Below are 18,652 nucleotides of genomic sequence, written 5' to 3'. Positions count from 1 at the left end.
TACATACATGTATAATAGGTTACATTGTTTTGTATTTGTACATTGTATGACATCACTGGAAGAACCCACACATGCAGACTTGTTGTGTTTTGAAGTTGTTGTGTGTATTGTTTTCTATTTATTTTGCAAGATATTTAATTTTTTTAAAAATATAAACAGTTTGTGTTTTTAATTTTTTTAAAAGGTTTGTAAAAATCTGTTCACAGGTCCCTTCCACTCACCACCAATACCACCCCCCTCCTAGGTTGGCAGAGTGGTATGTTCCAAGAATGGCTCGACTGTTATGTGAACTGTATTGTAATAAAGTGGTGGTGGTAGTTTGAAAGTGAGAGACCACCTGTGGACAGGACAATCATCATCATCATCATCACAGCAGAGAAGAAGAAGAATGGCTGCACCTCAGAAAGGAGATCTGTCAGAATCTGAGAGGAAGATCCTGCAACTTATTGATGCCGGTAAGTTGATTTATGTCAACTTTTCTGTGAAAAACAGATTTCAGTGAACAGGTGTCGGGTTGTTTACAGAAATCTACTTTTCTTAAACACTGCTGTAATCAATAAGATCATAAAAAGAGAGCAGAGAAAGACTTTTCCCTCATATTCTAAATCAGAATGCATCGTTTTTTTGACTCATAAAACTGTGGACGTATTGAAGAAAAGCTTATAATTAGGATAATTTAGTTACTTATGCTGTTCTAAAGCTCTCAAAATTGTCCTTCTTCACTATAGTTTTGCTGTGGTGCGTTTGTTTTATACAGGTGTTGTAAAGGAGGTCACCCGGCTGCTGGCCAGCAACGCAGTCAGAGTCAACTGTTTGGACGAGGTATTAAAAATAGAAGAAACTCACTTGTTGTGTTTGAGTGCGTAGTGTTTACTGTAATTGTCTTCTAAGATAAAGTTATTGTAAAAGTTTTTTTACGATGAAAATAAAAGTGGCATAGCTTGAGGAACAGTGAAAAAAATACAGGGTTTTTGTCAAATTATGTTTTACAACTTTGAATTGAATATAGTTTAACCCTTGGAGTACTTTTACTATGTCAAATGTATATACACACAACCTATAGACAATCTGATGACATGATTTTTGTTTCCGTTTTTCGCCAACTACATAAAAACAGTACTAAAATAAAAAAAAATTGGATTGAATTTGTGAAAGTTGGAAATTACATCAACAAAATAGAAGAACGATCTTAAGAAAAACTCTTATTTTGTTACTTTTGAACAAATATTACAACTCCCACTTAAAAAGTGATTGACTCAACAAACAAATAAGAGGAATTTTGTAAAGCCTGAAGATCTATAAACACAAACATAAGAGTCCATATATACGAGTTGCATACAATGCACCACGTAAACACTAAGGGTTAAAGAGTACGCTCCTACATTTACCTGGAACCCTAGTTTATTAGTTTATGTAAAAATGACATAACCGTCACGACACCAGCCCTCTCTGCTCAGTGTTACATGACGGACAGCGTGTCACATATGTAACACGCATGCTAGTGCTAACAATTGTTACGGAGACATATGGGGATGACTGTTGAGAGGCGGCCGCAGCCCTTGACAGTGTTTGGTGAGAGTGTCCACGCCACTACAATTAGCTCACAGACTCCTTCAGAGTGCCAGCCTGTCACTATCAGGTGCAGTGACAGAGCTTTTTTGCATCACTGGAGCCACACACACACACACACACGATAATAATAATGAGAAAAAAGTCATAATATTTCAAGAATAAAGTCATAATATTACAAGAAAAAAGTCATAATATTACGAGAATAAAGTCATAATATTTCAAGAAAAAAGTCATAATATTACGAGAAAAAAGTCATAATATTACAAGAATAAAGTCATAACTTTACAAGAATAAAGTCATAACTTTACAAGAATAAAGTCATAATATTACGAGAATAACATAATTTTTTTTCTCGTATTATTACGACTTTAAACTGAAAATATTACATCTTTATTCTCGTAATTTCTTTATTTTCCCCTCTTAGTATGGCCCTAATACGTCCGTTTACATGCTGATTGACCAGAGAAAAACTAAAACTAATAAAACTAAACTAAAACTAAGAATTGAAAAAAAAATAAAAACTAGCAAAGAAAATACCTGCTCCAAACTCCTTTTCCTCATCTAATAATGTTGTCCCCTCCTTTATTTCCCCTGAAGTACGGCATGACTCCACTGATGCATGCGGCGTATAAAGGTAAAGAGGACATGTGTGGTTTGCTGCTGCAGCACGGTGCCGACGTGAACTGTAACCAGCACGAGTACGGATACACCGCTCTCATGTTCGCCGGCCTGTCAGGTACAACTGTGTGTTAGTGTGTGTGTGTCGAGTGTGTTATCGAGTTTTCTAAGTGTCAGTCGAATAGAAGCGTTGATATAACGTAACCTGCGTCTTCCTCCAGGCAAAACTACCATCACGTCCATGATGCTGGACGCAGGAGCAGAGACAGACATGGTGAATTCCGTGGGTCGCACTGCAGCTCAGATGGCAGCGTTTGTGGGTGAGGACTTCACGTCGTGTTTGAGGGTTGATTTTAAACGTTTTATTGTTTGGTTTTTAAAGCTCTTAACGCTTTGGCACCATCTTACCTCTCGGAACATCTTCTTCTTCTTCTTCTTCTTCTTCACGCTCCATCCTGAGCTCTGAGCCTTAAACTTTGGAACGAGTTACCCATGGAATTATTTTAAATCACTTTTAAAGAGCCCACCTCTTCTCCTTGACCTTCATTATAGGATAAAAATAGTCAACTCGGACAATCCTATGTAGTGTTTTTACCATTTTACTATTCTATTATGTCACTATTTTAATGTTTTACCTCTATTTTTTGATTGATTTTATGTTTTACACCTTTTTTTTTAGGTTGTTGTGGCTTTATCCTGTAAAAAATCCGTAAAGCACTTTGGTCAACCTTGGTTGTTTGTTTTTAAATATGCTCTAGAAATAAAGTTGACTTGACTTAACTTGACTTGACATACACTCTTAGAAATAAGGGTTCCAAAAGGGTTCTTCTACAAGGACTGTGGTCCTACCTGGAACCATTTGCTTCTGAAAAACCCTTTCCAGAAGAAAGGGTTTTTCAAAGGTTCTTGGTAACAGTAATAGTTCCAGTAAGAACCATTTTGATCCAGAGAACCCTTTAAAAACCCTTTGCTGAATGAAGGGTTTTAAAAGGGTTCTTGGTGGAACCCTCCAAAAGGGTTCCAGGTGGATCCTTTATAAAAAAGGTTCTACCTGGAGGCAAAAAGTGTTCTCCTATGAGGACAAGCTGAAGAACCTTAAATGGTTCTACTTAAGAGTGTACTAGAAAGTCTTCTTCCAAGCTTCCACTTCAGAACGCAAAGCACAACCATTGTTTGTCAGTTCAGGAGGAACTTCACGCATGAGGGAGGGTCTGGAATATGTTCTTGTATCTCGTGAATGTTCCTCGTAAAACAGAGCGACACCTGTGCGTCGTCTCTTTTCCAGGTCAACACGACTGCGTGACAGTCATCAACAACTTCTTCTCTCGGTCTCGACTGGAGTTTTACACCAGGCCACAGGGTCAGGAGAGGGAGCCCCTGCTGCCGCCAGTCCTGGCAGAACCGCTGCACAAGATCATCATGACCACCAACCTCAACCCGGTCAAGGTGAGGCTTGTCAGGGAGGTGAAACGGGAGATTCAGGAGGGAAAAATGCCTGCATACCTTTTTGTCTAAGCAGCTCTCCACTCTGTCAGATAGTCATGCTGGTGAAGGAGAACCCGGCGCTGGTGGACGCGGCCGCTCTGGAGAAGTGTTACCAGGTCATGGACCTGCTGTGCGAGCAGTGCGTGAAGCAGCAGGACATGAACGAGGTGCTGGCCATGAAGATGCACTACATCAGCTGCGTTCTGCAGAAGTGCCTGGCGTTTCTGCAGAAACAAGACGACAAGCTGGACGCCCTCGTCAAGAGGTGAAGGGCGACCTGCTGACTTCAAAATGTTTTTTAACTCGCGTAACTCTCTGCTCTAACGGTGCCGTTTTCCCCCAGTCTGTTGAGAGGCAGAGAGAGCGACGGCTTCCCCCAGTACCAGGAGAAGTTCATTCGGGACTGTATCAAGAAGTTTCCTTACTGCGAGGCCACTCTCCTTCAGCAGCTGGTGAGGAGCATTACACCGGTAGAGATTGTAAGTGAAGATGTCTGCGTAGATCCTCATTTCATTTCTCAGGTTGTAGTCCTCCCCCGAGTGTGTGATTGGTTCAGTAGCAAATGGACTTGGGGCCAATTCCAATTCCTATTTTAACCCTCAAGCTCAACACTTAATCTTAACTGGCCCTCAAAACCAAGTGTTGAGGGTTATTTTGTCACTTAGAAATGGGACACCCCTTAAATGCAGATACGTCTTCAGACTGTAGGGGGCAGAATAACGCGAAAGCAGCGTCCAGTCTGTCAACTCCAAAAAAGAAGAAGAAGAAGAACACATTTACGTCAGGATTATTTATTACGATCCGTTTGTCAGTCAAGTTATTAGGTTGTCAGTTAGTTATAAGATGATACTCATACAAATACCACAACCACGGACATTTTCAGCTGACAGTTACCACACACCACGACTTATTGAAAAGTAAACCATAGCAAACCATCGATTGTCCGCACCGGCCGGCTATTGACAAAAATAAATGTTACGCAACAATGACGTCAGTAATCCATAATATGGGCCTAAACTAAGATAATACAATGGTTTTCATCATTTTTATATCTCTATTAACAAAGAAAACACTTCATTTGTATCGCGCTCGCTTCGCTGCTTTCGACGCCATCTTTCTTATGTGAAAACACGCAATGCATTCTGGGTAGCCCTTGCTCCCAAGGGTGGTCTCGGAAAATCTCAACAACACAGCCCTTAAACTTGGCCCTCAACTTAATTTTTCTGAGAATTGGGACAGCACTTGCACTAGAGGGATCGCACATTTTTGAGATTGAGGGTTAAGATTGAGGATTAAGCAAGGAATTGGAATTCACCCTTGTAGTTTTCTTGAAAAGATTGAAAACAAGTAGTTCATGAGTTAGCAAAATATCGGTATCCAAGCCAACCAATCCCAATGGATCGTCAAAAAGTCCAATATCCTGCATCCCTGTTACTGTGTAATTGTTTCTGTTAGTTGATATAACTTTAAATACACCACTGTGTCCTGTTTCTAGGGCAACAGCCCAACGGCATACTCGGTGCTGACCCAGGCCCTCACAGGTCAGATGGCGTTTGCAGATGCTGACTATTGTGTCACATGTGGTGAAAGGGGAGCGGACAAGAGGTGCTCCCTTTGTAAAGCAGTAAGTCCCAGTTATAGTCGTACGCTAGTGCCCAGTCTCTGCTACGTCAAGCCTCCGTGTTGATCGTGGTTCTCCCTGAATTCTCCCCTCTCTCAAGGTCACTTACTGCAGCTTGAACTGCCAAAAGCTTCACTGGTTCACCCACAAAAAGATGTGCAGGTCTCTGCGGGAACAGGACGCCGACCTGGACAAGGACACTCCAAGATTGAAAGAACTCAAAGGTACTAATCTACCGAGTTTAATCCAGGAACATAATGTTTGTGGATTACATCTTTGCCCCATTAGGTGAATCGGTCACTCTAAATTGACCGTAGGGGTGAGAGTGTGAGTGAATGGTTGTTTGTCTCTATATGTGGCCCTGTGATGGACTGGCGAACTGTCCAGGGTGTACCCCGCCTATCGCCAAATGTCAGCTGAGATGGGCACAGCACCCCCCGCGACCCTCTGGTGGAGGATAAAGCGGTAGATAATGGATGGATGGATGGATGGGATCTTTGCCCCAACTCTATTATGTCTTATTGGACTGAGCCAGGTTTTTGATCTAAATCGCCAAGATGGACGCCAAATTCAAAACGGTGGGATTCCTGTTGAGTTGAGGTCATGGTCCCAATGGACTTTATCGTTCGTCTTGGGCTGTGGCATGTTTCCGCCAAGTTTTGTGAAATTTGGTGCAACTTCATTTCGGCTTTGCTTTACCGGGTTTCACCTTTGGGGGAGCTATTGAGCCATTTTATGGTATTTTTTACGTAGTACCCTTATTTTATTTTTTTTATATTATTTTTCTCGCCAGTTCTGATTTGTGTGCCAATTTTCACCAACATCCTAATAGGCCGCTGCATGACAGTGTGAATGCTTTGGCCCTAAATTTAAGCTTTATGTCTTTAGCACTTTTCTTAACATTGTTACAAAAACATTGAAATCAAAACAATTCAACAATGACTGTAGCTGAACCGAATCTACGTTTTTTTTTAAACTATATGTCATTAAACTGCAACCAAAACCTTGAGATATTTGTTGAGCAAGTTGGTTTATTACATGTATATTCTGTACAAAGAGTGACGTTCACTTGCTTTGGTCCCCACTAAAGCGTGTACAGTGTTTGGTTCCTCAGTGCAATAACCTTTGTTACATAATACTTACCGTGTCCCTCTGCTCTCACCTCGGCAGACGACGAAAGTGACCTGGTGATGGAGACGGCCAACTTTCTGCAGGAGCTGGTTCTGCGGGCGGAGGAGAAGGTGGCCGCGGCTGCAGGAGGTTGTCCTGCAGAGCTGCTCGCCTGCCCCTCCACCTCCACCGAGGGGCAGTCGTTCACCCGAGACTGAGCCGGGGACGACCACACAATTCTCTGAGAGTCTGTGAATCTTCACAGAAATAATAATAATAATAATAATATAAGGTTTAAATCCTGGCTGAGGAGAAACCAATGTGTCAGCAGGAAAACTAAAGCTGTTCTTGGTAACTTGCAAAAGCCTGGTTAGTGGTACGTGGATTAAAAGAGGCTTCTAACTTCTCTGGGAAGAGACTGTTTGTCATCTCCACGTCCTCTTTCCTCCTTTTTGATTTTGAGATTGTGTTTTTTTCCCATATTCTTTTACATAAAACATACCTCAAAACAGTGTACATGGATTTTCATATTGGCATGAGAACAAAAAGGATGTTCAAGTCATAGATTAAGAAACAGAAGAAGAAGAAGAGGGGATAATGTTCCGTTGTTGGTGACAGTTGTGTAGAGTGGAATGTGTGGTGCTATTGTGAAGTAAAGTTGCCAAATTTTGTAATTTCATGCTGTTTGATTTTGTTTTATTACATTCATATAATTCACTATACACATAAAAACATGGATGACTCAAACTTTTGGCCGTCTAGTCCTCAGTTAACAAAGTCCAGCTCTCTCTGCCCTCACTATCATCACAGATGTTGATCCACACATTTGTAACATCTCAGCTGGATTATTGTAGTTCTTTGTTTGTCATCTTAGACCATAATCCTGCTGCTCACTGAGGTCAAACCATTTCAAATCTGCCCCCAATAATGAATATTTTAAATAGTTTTCCCTTCCCTTTGACCTTCCCTTCGATGTGATAACGTTTTGTCTGGACATTTACAGTAATGTGTTAGTAGATTTTTACCACTTTACTATTTGTGTTTTATTTGTTTCCTGTTGTACCTTTTACTTTGTAAAGCACTGTGGTCAAATCCTGTTGTTTTTTTTAAATGTGCTATAGAAATAAAGTCTTACTAAACAGTTTTTTTTGGGTTTGTGAAAATAATTAGTGATTTCTGTGATTTAAAATCATAATTTATTAACAAAATTGACTAAAACTTCTATATTATACCACATTCTGTGTGGTTTTATAAGAGAAAGGTATAATATGTTCTTCTTCACAGTATCTCATCAGTTATTGTCAGGACTTGTATTAAATTACTCCAGTTACAACAGCAGGTGGCAGCATTTCCTCTGTCCTCCCGAGATCAGACCAACCTTTACTATGAAAAGAGCCGTTTTTGTCCCCTCGGCACCCAAATAATAGACCCATAAAATGAAGATAATATCACGTATGTTATTTATATACACATGTACTATATACAAAATAATGAATGATTACATTTATGAACTACAAAAAGAAAACTGTTGACTTGTCATTGCTGTTTATTATGTATATGTAGACCTTCTATTGTTTGTGGAAATTAAGGAAATTAAAAGTGACCCACTTTGAAATAATAAAGCACTATTTGGATTGTTTTCAATATCATTCTTGACATCGACGGGTGTGATGCACAAAATATTAAAATACTTGTATTAATCACCTGGATTTCTAAATACGAGGTGTTCACTTTGAAAGAAGGAAATAAAAAGAAACTTTTTTTATACAAAGCTTTATGGTTTATGCTAAAGTGTAGTTTGCTTTAGTAATGAAACTGAATTACAATCTGACTCCATCTCGTTGAAAGATAAAGGGTCATCTACACTCTTAGAAATAAGGGTTCCAAAAGGGTTCTTCTACAAGGGATGAGGTTCTACCCGGAACCATTTGTTTCTGAAAAACCTATTGCAGAAGAAAGGGTTTTTCAAGGGTTCTTGGTAACACTAATGGTTCCAGTAAGACCCACTTTGATCCAGAGAACCCTTTAAAACCCCTTTCCTGAATAAAGGGACAAGCCGAAGAACCTTATGGTTCGATTTAGCACTTTTATTTCTGAGAGTGTATCACAGTTAAAGTCATCAATCCATCAAATTTTCTACCACTTTATCCACTACATGAGGGCCCCAGGGGGCCAAAGGGACGTCACAGAAATCGATTAAATTGACTTATTTTGCTGCTACATTTTTTTTTTGTAAAGATTACAGTTGAATTTGAACTTTTTCGTTTTGTTCACGAGAGCAAATAAAGGTGAAGAACAAGCTCAGCAGTGATTGTAACCCTACGACGGTCCATTACGGTCGACATTAAGGATACAGGGTTTCCTATCCACGAGGACGTGTTATTGTAACACACGCACACACGCACGCACACACACACACACACACACACACACACACACACACACACACACACACACACACACACACACACACACACACACACGCACACACACAGGCCCTGCAGACAGCAGAAGACAAAAGCTGTGCTGTTTATTCCTCGTCAGGTGTTGGGTGTCACTACAGCTCAAGGAGCATTCGATAGCCTTGTCGCTTTCTTGGTGATCTCATCGTCCAGGAAACCTGCGTTAGCGCTCGCGTGTTCTAAGATTTCAGTTTGGAGAAATGACACACGCTGAGGGTTCACGCCGAGGCACTGACGTACTCCGGCTCATTGTCCAGTTTGACTGTGACGAGATGAGAGTGCCAAACATTGAGTGCAACAGAACGAATGTTTAACATCTACTTGTTTCTCTCACATTTGCCGTTTCTGCTCCGTGTTTTTGAGATTTCACGGTGACTGGACGTTGATCCACGTCCAGATACGACATGAGGAGGTTTTTCAGAACCATGAGAGACAGACTCAGTTATCACTGCTGCACTCTCTCTCTCTCTCTCTCTCTGTTCAGTTAGGTTAAAGCTGCAGTACGCAGAACTTCTAGAACTCCCAGTCCGTTTGCTCAGAAAGTCCGGTTCGAATGTGCAACCGGACTCCGATCCGCACCAAAGAAGCAAACTCCGGTCTTCCTAAAAGCGTACGTCGCGGTTAGCTTCAAGTGAACCAAATGCAGGAAGCGGACTATGACGCAGGGCATTGTGGGTACAAAACAACCAAAACATACGCACATGTAGAACGATAGCCGGGAGAAATGTGGCCCCACTTCATATTATTCATAGAGTCGTTTCTGTTTGGTTTCTTTTTAAATAACTATGTTTATATTGTGAACTAGTTATTGTTCCATATCAAAACAAACACTTTAATGTATTTTATTATGTGAAAATATGTGAAATATCATCCTAAACATTAGTATTTTGTTCAAAAAGTTGGACTTTTTTCACCTACTGACCAAACTAGAGACTAAGGGTCAAGTTTAAGGGCTGTATCGCCATCAACATTGAGATTTTCCGAAACCACCCTTGGAAGCAGGGGCTACCCAGAATGCATTGCGTGTTTTGATAGAACAAAGATGGCGCCGAAAGCAGCGAAACGAGTACGCTACAAATGAACTATTTTCTTTGTTAATAGAGATATAAAAATGATGAAAAACATTGTATTATCTTAGTTTAGGCCCATATTATGGATTACTGACGTCATTGTTGCGTAACATTTATTTTTATTTTACGATCGTTTGTCAATAGTTTGCTATGGTTTACTTTTCAATAAGTCGTGGTTGTGGTATTTGTATGAGTATCATCTTATAACTAACTGACAACCTAATAACTTGACTGACAAACGGATCGTAATAAATAATCCTGACGTAAATGTGTTCTTCTTCTTCTTCTTCTCTTTTGGAGATGACAGACTGGATGCAGCTTTCGCGTTATTCTGCCCCCTACAGTCTGAAGACGTAACTGCATTTAAGGGGTGTCCCATTTCTAAGTGACAAAATAACCCTCAACACTTGGTTTTGAGGCCAGTTAAGATTAAGGGTTGAGCTTGAGGGTGAAGATAGGAATTAGAATTGGCCCTATGAACTAGAACATTTTAAGAGTCTGCATCAAGGGTTTGTTTTGAAAATCCAGTTCCTTCGCCGAGTCCCACGAGCCGAGGATGAAGCAGATGAGCTCACCACCATGATGTATGTGTGTGTGTCCATCATCCCAATCATACAGTAGCCTGACAAAGCCTCCTCTCCGCCTTCATCCTGCCGAAACTTTGCCCCTAAGACCTGAGGTGTCCTTTTACACGCAGTTCCCAGGACTCTGTGACAATGACTTTGCTCCAGCTGCCCTTGTCTCTCCTTTGATACCACTGAAAATAAATCCACTCCAGAACTTGTCCGATAAAGGCTCACGTCGTTATTGTTGCGCCGAGGTGTGGAGTGTTTCTTCTCTGTTGGCTCTCAAAATCGTCTCCAGTTACCCCAAAAAAGCTAATGTTTGTGACATCCCATCATCGAGGTGGAGGTATGGATCGTGGGGGGGGGGGGGGGGGGGCAAACAGAAAACCTGCGGGGCTTGTAAGAACACAATCAAAGTTACTTGATCCCACAGAGGATTTGCTAATTTTTACATCTCAGGAACCGGAAATTTGAGATCGATCTTTTATGCGTCGCTGCCGTCCGGAGCGAGTGAGACACACGGAGGAGGAGGAGGAGGAGGAGGAGGAGGAGGAGGAGGAGGAGGAGGAGGAGGAGAGGCCACATAATGGGCTGGAAACTGGAGGATTGTGACTCTATACGTACAGTCGGTGTGACAGCAGCCATGCTCGCTTGCTGCTTGTGCCTCTGAGCGCACAGTGGCAGGGGTCAGCGTGGGCCCCCCCCAACCCCCCCCCCCCCCCCCCAATGGGAACAGAGCTGTGGAAATGGATAACAATGCAGTCAGGAAGACGGAGCTCTATAGAAACTGGATGCGTCGCCTGAAGGACGTTCACCGTGTGTGAGAAAGTGAGGCTGAGGAGAAACATCTCAACATCTGTCTTCGAGGTGTCACAATACTAGAAGTTCCTCAGTCCTGGTCCTGGTTTCCCAGGACCTGCATGTTTTAGATGTTTCACCTGCTCCGACACGTTTATTTGAATCAAGTGTTGGACCAGGAGAAACATCTAAAGCATGAAGAGCAGGGATCGGGATTGAGGAACACGGCTCTACACTCTTAGAAATAAAAGGGCAAAGTAGAACCATATAAGGTTCTTCGGCTTGTCCTCATAGGAGAACCCTTTTTGGCCCTTTTGGAGGGTTCCACCAAGAAAAAATGCATAAACCATGTGGGGTGAGGACATTTTGGGTGGTCCTCACATGTTTAAAGGGCGTTTTCAGGGTTAAAATCTGTTTTTTTGGGGGGTTAGGGTTAGAATTGGGTTCAGATTAGGGTAAAATGTCAGATTAAATTCCATTATTTTATCTTTAATTCTACACTCTTGGAAATAAAAGTGCTTAGTAGAAACATATAAGGTTCTTCGGCTTGTCCTCATAGGAGAACCCTTTTTGGCTCCAGGTAGAACCTTTTTATAAAGGTTCCACCAAGAACCCCTTTAAAATCCTTTATTCAGGGAAGGGGGTTTTAAAGGGTTCTCTGGATCAAATTAGTTCTTACTGGAACCATTAGTTTTACTAAGAACCCTTTCTTTGAGAAGGGATTTTTTTTTAAAAACGATAAGTAGAACCATAGGGTTCTTCAGCTTGTCCTCATAGGAGAACCCTTTTGGAGGGTTCCACCAAGACCCCTTTTAAAACCCTTTATTCAGGAAAGGGGTTTTAAAGGGTTCTCTGGATCAAATTAGTTCTTACTGGAACCATTAGTTTTACTAAGAACCCTTTCTTTGAGAAGGGTTTTTCAAAAAAGAGCGATAAGTAGAACCATAGGGTTCTTCAGCGTGTCCTCATAGGAGAACCCTTTTGGAGGGTTCCACCAAGAACCCTTTAAGAGCCCTTTTTTTTCAGAAGCTGATGGTTCCAGGTAGAACCTCAGCCCCCCTTATTCCTAAGAGTGCACTCCTGCAGCCTATATGTCATACATGTCAGCAAACCTTAAACATTCACTGTAAATCCACGTAAAGTTCACACAAAAGTGTGTGTGAAGTACACAAACAGTACAACTGTTTGTTCTTGTGTCGTGTTTTCATCTCTTCATCCATTGTCGCAGCGTTATACGCGGAGCTGGTTACGAAGCCTTTGTGCCGTCGCCCGCTCACATCCTGCCTGAATGAGGAGCAGCTGTGTCTGTGAGCACAGGAGATTAAAACTGTCTTTGACTGATCTCAGGCCTATTGAGTGCAGAACACACATGCACTCAGACATCCTGCTGCAGCACCTTTTCACAAACCTCACAAAATACACCTTTGTGCGCTTCCTGCGCTGCTTTTTATTACGCCGCATGTTTGCAGAAGATGAAGCTCGGGTGCTTTTGATGTGGCTTCTACGTCGGCTTTGATGTAAAGAACTGCAAGAAATGCTATTCATAATATAGGCAAGAGGAGGATTAACACTTGAGGTAGAGACTCCAGCAGTAACACAACTTTATCTCACTGTAGATGTTTGATCTGACCTGGAGTTTCTACACTAAGAAACATCAGCGCATCACGTGCACTATAACGCTTCCATTCATACAGATACAGGGGGTTTGACAGGATGTGGTGTCTGTAAGTATTGTCAGAGTAATTAGAGATTAGATTAGAGCAATTGCTTCTTTTCCTGCCCCAAAATAAGCAAGTGTTCAACAAACTCAGGGAAGGAGGAGGCAGAAGAGTTCACCTCTGTTTCACCTCTGGTACCAAAGAAAAAGAGAGAATATTAGACATGAAGAGGAAGAAACAGGAACATTCTTACATTTAGTTTATTTTCAACCATAAATAAAGAAAGTAAACTGATTTAGTATAAGATGACAGAGACGAGTGTGACGTAGACATTTAAACTGGATAAGTGAGAATGTTTCTGATCCATTATTACTAAAATAAATAAATACAGATGGATGTGAACATGATGGAGTTTTAATAGACTTTTGGCAGAAATGTATATTTAATCAAATAAAAACAAAAAAATAGGGTTTTGTATTTATTCATAGTAATTTAGTGTTAAAATAACATCAATTAATACAATTGTTAATGATCAAAATCATGTTTGATGTTTCTGTAATATAATTATAATTATTATTAATGATTAATATTAGTATAACTGTATTTATAATAATTATTATTGTCATTCAAATGTACTGTTCTACAAGAAAAACCCAGAAAAAAAATATAAAAGTACATTATTCTTATTATTTCTTGATTAAAATGTCAAATTATAGTTATTATTTACTATATATTCCTGAACATAAACATTAGTTGGGTTAGGGACTATAAAAAGGTGAATTTTGAAGTTTCTTAATTGCCAAATAAATAACAATAACAGCGTTAGTTACAAGTTTTTCCAAATTATTTAAAGATGCCTTAAAGGTGGTCAAATAAATGTGTTAAACTATATATACATACATATATATATACATATATATATATATATGTATATATATATGTCATGCTGGTGTTTCCTGTCTTATTTCCGTCACCTGTGTTCCATCAGTGTTCAGTGACTGAAGGCTGCTCCCTGAGTACTTTCACCTGTTCTTCATGACCTGATCACAGGATAAAGGCTCCTCTCTCCTTTATTATCTCCTCTTCACCACAGTGTGTTGTCACTTTCCTACAACAGCCTTTCACACAGAACTTCTCCTTGTGTTTCTTTATTATATAGTTGTGTGATTCTGCTCTTTGGCCTCTCTAAGTCTGTATTTTGGATACTTTCCTGGTCATCAAATTCTGGATCTGAGTCCTCATGACGTCACACCGCGACACGGGGACAAACACACACCTTATCACACCTTCCAGGGAACATGAAACTATATAACGTCTTCATGTTGCCGCAACTGGAAGAAGAGGAAGAAGAAGGACGAAAAGAAGGAGAAGGAGGAGCCCCCGGGAGCCTGGAGGTAAAGGTGTCGCCTTCACAATAAAACAAAGTCTGGCGTCTGTTGAAAAGAGTTTCATCACTGACGTCTCTGTTGTCACTGAGACAGTGAATTTAAAAACACACACACACACACACAACCATGAACCTGTGTTTTCATCAACTATTTTTATTTCATACCAAAAAATATACAAACACACACTTTTTTAACTGTTCTGGTACAAAAATAAATTACAAAAAGAAAAATACCCATAAAAACCTTACCCACCTAAACTATACAGCAGGTGATCTAAGCGTCATCTAACTTCACATTTATTAAAATATTATGTTGCTTATACGACAAATATGTCAGACAAAACTAACTGCTGCAGTCTGTAAACCAAACTATACACATATCCTGGCCTTTCTTTACAGAAATGTGTATTGATATATAAATATATATATCAATACACTATAAGGACAAAAGTATTTGGCCACACCGGCTGTTTTTCAGGCTTTTTTTAGATCCATTATCTCCAATGAAGGACGATATTTACTCTTCCAAGTTTGTGGCAAAGGTTTAAAGGAAAGTTCTTTTCTATTCCAACATGACTGTGACGTCCCAGTGCACAAAGCAACGACTACAAAGACATGGTTTGACTTAAGAGTTTGATGTGGAAGAACTCGACTGAACCGCCTGACCTCAACCTGACCATCGAGCACCTTTGGGAACGAACTGGAACCAGAGATTAACAAACTTTTCCCCCACATGATCATTTCTCCTTTACCCCAGGATTATCAAAATAATGGAGATTTAAGTACCTACTCGTGACTGGGGACTTTTCAGATTACCAGGAACTCTAGAAAGCCTTTAAACGAGACATTTAAACGAAGGAAAGATTTCTGGAACTTTGAGCTGCGGTGGAGATGCAAACCAACACAGATTATCTGGGGATTATTTTCCCCCAGAAAAATAAATTCCTGGATATGTTGGTGGAGAATGGGCTCGTCCTTCTCGTTATCCAGTGTCTGAACTCATCAACGCTCAACAGAATGAATGATGGACACACATTCACATAGAAATCTTGAAGAAAGTGTTCCAAAAAGTGTGGAATATTTTTTAGCTGCAATCCAAATACTTTTGTCCATATACACTCTTAGAAATAAGGGTTCCAAAAAGGTTCTTCTACAAGGGCTGAGGTTCTACCTGGAGCCATTTGCTTCTTAGGGGTTAGGGTTGGGTTGGGGTTAGTTTGAGCCAGAGTTGATCCAGAGAACTCTTTAAAAGCCCTTTCCTGAATAAAGGGTTTTAAAAGGGTTCTTGGTGGAACCCTCCAAAAGGGTTCCAGGTGGAACCTTTATAAGGGTTAGGGTTAGGGTTAGGGTTAGGGGTTAGAGTTAGGGTAAGGGTAAGGGTAAGGGTTAGGTTTAGGGTTAGGGTTACCAAAAAGGGTTCTCCTATGAGGACAAGCCGAAGAACCTTATATGGTTCTACTTAGCACTTTTATTCCTAAGAGTGTAGTGTATGTCTGGTTCCACTGTTGTTGCTAAAGCAGTTTCAGACTAAGCGTCTATAAAAAGTGAATGGTTTAAATGAGGTAGAGCATAAAAACAAGAGCATTATTTACAACAACAGTTAACAAACACATCTGTCAAATAAGAAATTATTCATTTTATACAAGTAAGAGCAAATGTGTTCAGAAGAGATTTATGTTTATGTGTCGGCTAAAGTCCGACTAACAGTTCTTTTAGCATTAAACGTGACTAACTAACCGTTGGATGATCATCTTCAGTCAGGATGTGGTTCGTAAAACACAGGAAGTGCAAAAATGTAAAAAATCCACACATAAATGAAGATTATATTAGGGATTAAAAGAGTTCTCCTACAGCTGGAGATGAAGCTGAGTCACTTCCCAAACCTCAAAAACCTTCAAACTGATGACAAACTTCAATATTTTGTGTTTTTTTGGGGGTTTCAAACCTAAGGCCCGTGGGCCACATGCGGCCCGCTCCACTCAAACTATACGAACACATGACGCTGATCTACAGATAATGATGTTAAATGTTTTGTAGTTTATCTTCTGGTGTTTTAAACGTTTCTCTCAAGCTTTGATTTTTTTTTTTTTTAAAGTGGTATTATTTTGTTATTGTTCAAATACAACGAAACAAAATAACTGTATATATATATATATATATATACGATACATGTAACCATAAGTAATGTGTAACTTCCTCAGTCCAGGTCGGACATGACATTAATGTCTATCTTTACATTTCCTCTAACTTCTAAATCTACTCTATTCACTTTAACGCGCGGCTCTGTGACGGCGATCGGTCAGATTTCGGACGTCTGTTGTTTCTCCGGTTTGTCTTCGTGGTGTCCGGGCTTCCTCAGATGTTTCCTCTGTTTGCCGCCGAGCACAGACGTGTCCTTGTGGCCCGAGTCGTTCTGCTGCCTGGAGTAGCGCTTGCACTTGCACGAGGTCACCACCGTGATCTTGTACGTCCGGGAGCTTCCGTCCTGGCACTGCAGCTGGATCCTCTGGGTCCTGGTCCTGTCGATGATGCAGCGCCACTCCTGGGCGTCGCGGCGGCTCCAGTACCTGCCCGTGTAGCCGCCGCCGCCGCCGATCCAGTTGGGCAGCAGGTGAGCGGGCAGACACTCGCCGGCGCACACCAGCTCTTTGATGGGGTTCACGCTGGTGCACTGGCCGTCAGAGATGTACTTGGTGGACCTCAGCTCCCTGCAGCCCACCTGGCTCTGGTCTACACCTGCTGGGACATGGAAAAGGGAATTAGTGTTCAGCTACTTTAACCAAAACATCCATGATACTTGTTTTAAAATGTCCAAAAAGGCTCTTTATTTAACAGATGCTGTCCTTTAAGAGGAAAATGTTGGATATAACGAGTCAAATAATTGGTGAAGAGGTGACCTTTAATCCAAAAATATGCTTATTCAATACTCTATTTATCCAGAAAGTGTTGGTACCTCTAAAAATGTAAGAGCTTTACTCAATATTTTGAGGGTTTTTTTGGAAGCTCAACAATATATAGCATGTGTTTGGAAAACGGATAAACAACAACAACAACAACACGATGGCTTGAACGAGCTGGTTGTTCCTTCAAGAAGCTGTAGTACACTGCACTCTTAGAAATAAGGGTTCCAAAAGGTTTCTTCTACAAGGGCTGAGGCTGGGACCATTAGCTTCTGAAAAAGAAGGGTTTTTAAAGGGTTCTTGGTGGAACCCTCCAAAAGGGTTCTCCTTTGAGGACAAGCTGAAGAACCCTATGGTTCTACTTATCGCTTTTGAAAAACCCTTCTCAAAGAAAGGGTTCTTGGTAACACTAATGGTTCCAGTAAGAACCATTTTGATCCAGAGAACCCTTTAAAACCCCTTTCCTGAATAAAAGGGTTCTTAGTGGAACCCTGGAGCCAAAAAGGGTTCTCCTATGAGGACAAGCCGAAGAACCTTATAAATAAACAATATAAATATATATCTATATCCATATATCACAGCTAACAGTTTTTGGTTCCCAGAAGGTTTTAGGCCCGTTCCTCCCAAGAAGGATCCTCCCAAAGTTCTCCTGTGGTTGATATGGAATATTTTCCTCACGTTAGTTTTTGGTTGCACATTTGGTCACAACCTTCGTACAACCTTTGGAGAACATTCTCTAAAGGTACCCAGGAATGTTATTTTGTCCCAACCTTCATACAACCGTTACAGAACGTTCTCTTTTGGTTGCCAGAACGTTGACCTGACTTTGTCACAACTGAATGAATGTCAGATGTCAGATGTTGGATATCAGATGTTAGATGTTAGATGTTAGATGTTGGATGTTGGATGTTGGATGTTAGATGTTGGATGTTGGATGTTAGATGTTAGATGTTGGATGTTGGATGTTGGATGTTAGATGTTAGATGTTAGATGTCGGATGTTGGATGTCGGATGTTGGATGTTAGATGTTAGATGTTAGATGTGAGATGTTAGATGTTTAATGTCAGATGTCGGATGTCAGATGTTAGATGTTAGATGTCAGATGTTAGATATTAAATGTCAGATGCTGGATGTTAAATGTCAGATGTTAGATGTTGGACTCACCAGGTCTCACATGAGTATCACCGTTCCTCCTCCCTCCGTTCCTCGCCTGGTTCATGTCTCCAGGGTCTGTCTCCTCCACGCTGATCCGCAGCTGATCCCGGTTCACGGACTCTGTTGCGTCGTTGTGAACTGCTGAGCTGCTCCTGCTCACCATCATCATCATCATCATGATCATCATCATCATCATCATAAGGACCTGGAGTCCACTGGCACCACGGAGCATGACTGCAGCACCTGACTG

General features: G+C 40.9%; 2 protein-coding genes across 2 annotated transcripts; one reads left to right on the top strand and one right to left on the bottom strand.

Moving 5' to 3' along the window:
- Nucleotides 1-388: 388 nt before the first annotated feature.
- LOC310935971 (ankyrin repeat and MYND domain-containing protein 2-like) lies at nt 389-6,624 on the top strand (the record flags this gene model as incomplete). Its single annotated transcript, XM_083899984.1, has 10 exons — nt 389-455; nt 758-822; nt 2,170-2,308; nt 2,412-2,510; nt 3,476-3,636; nt 3,726-3,940; nt 4,019-4,154; nt 5,171-5,299; nt 5,397-5,520; nt 6,467-6,624. 10 exons carry the CDS (start codon nt 389-391, stop codon nt 6,622-6,624), a joined length of 1,293 nt encoding a protein of 430 aa, XP_083756110.1.
- A 10,022-nt stretch (nt 6,625-16,646) lies between these two features.
- On the bottom strand, nt 16,647-18,634 carry sostdc1b (sclerostin domain containing 1b; the record flags this gene model as incomplete). The annotated part of the gene is made up of 2 exons (XM_083899590.1): nt 16,647-17,083; nt 18,412-18,634. The coding sequence occupies 2 exons, from the start codon at nt 18,632-18,634 to the stop codon at nt 16,647-16,649; spliced, it is 660 nt and encodes a 219-aa protein (XP_083755716.1).
- Between the last annotated feature and the right edge of the window lie 18 nt (nt 18,635-18,652).

The sequence above is a fragment of the Microchirus variegatus genome, assembly GCF_963457635.1.
Source record: "Microchirus variegatus genome assembly, chromosome: 13".
NCBI classification, from domain to species: Eukaryota; Metazoa; Chordata; class Actinopteri; order Pleuronectiformes; family Soleidae; genus Microchirus; species Microchirus variegatus.
Note: the sequence above shows the minus strand (reverse complement) of the source record. Positions and strands in the feature narration are given on the sequence as shown.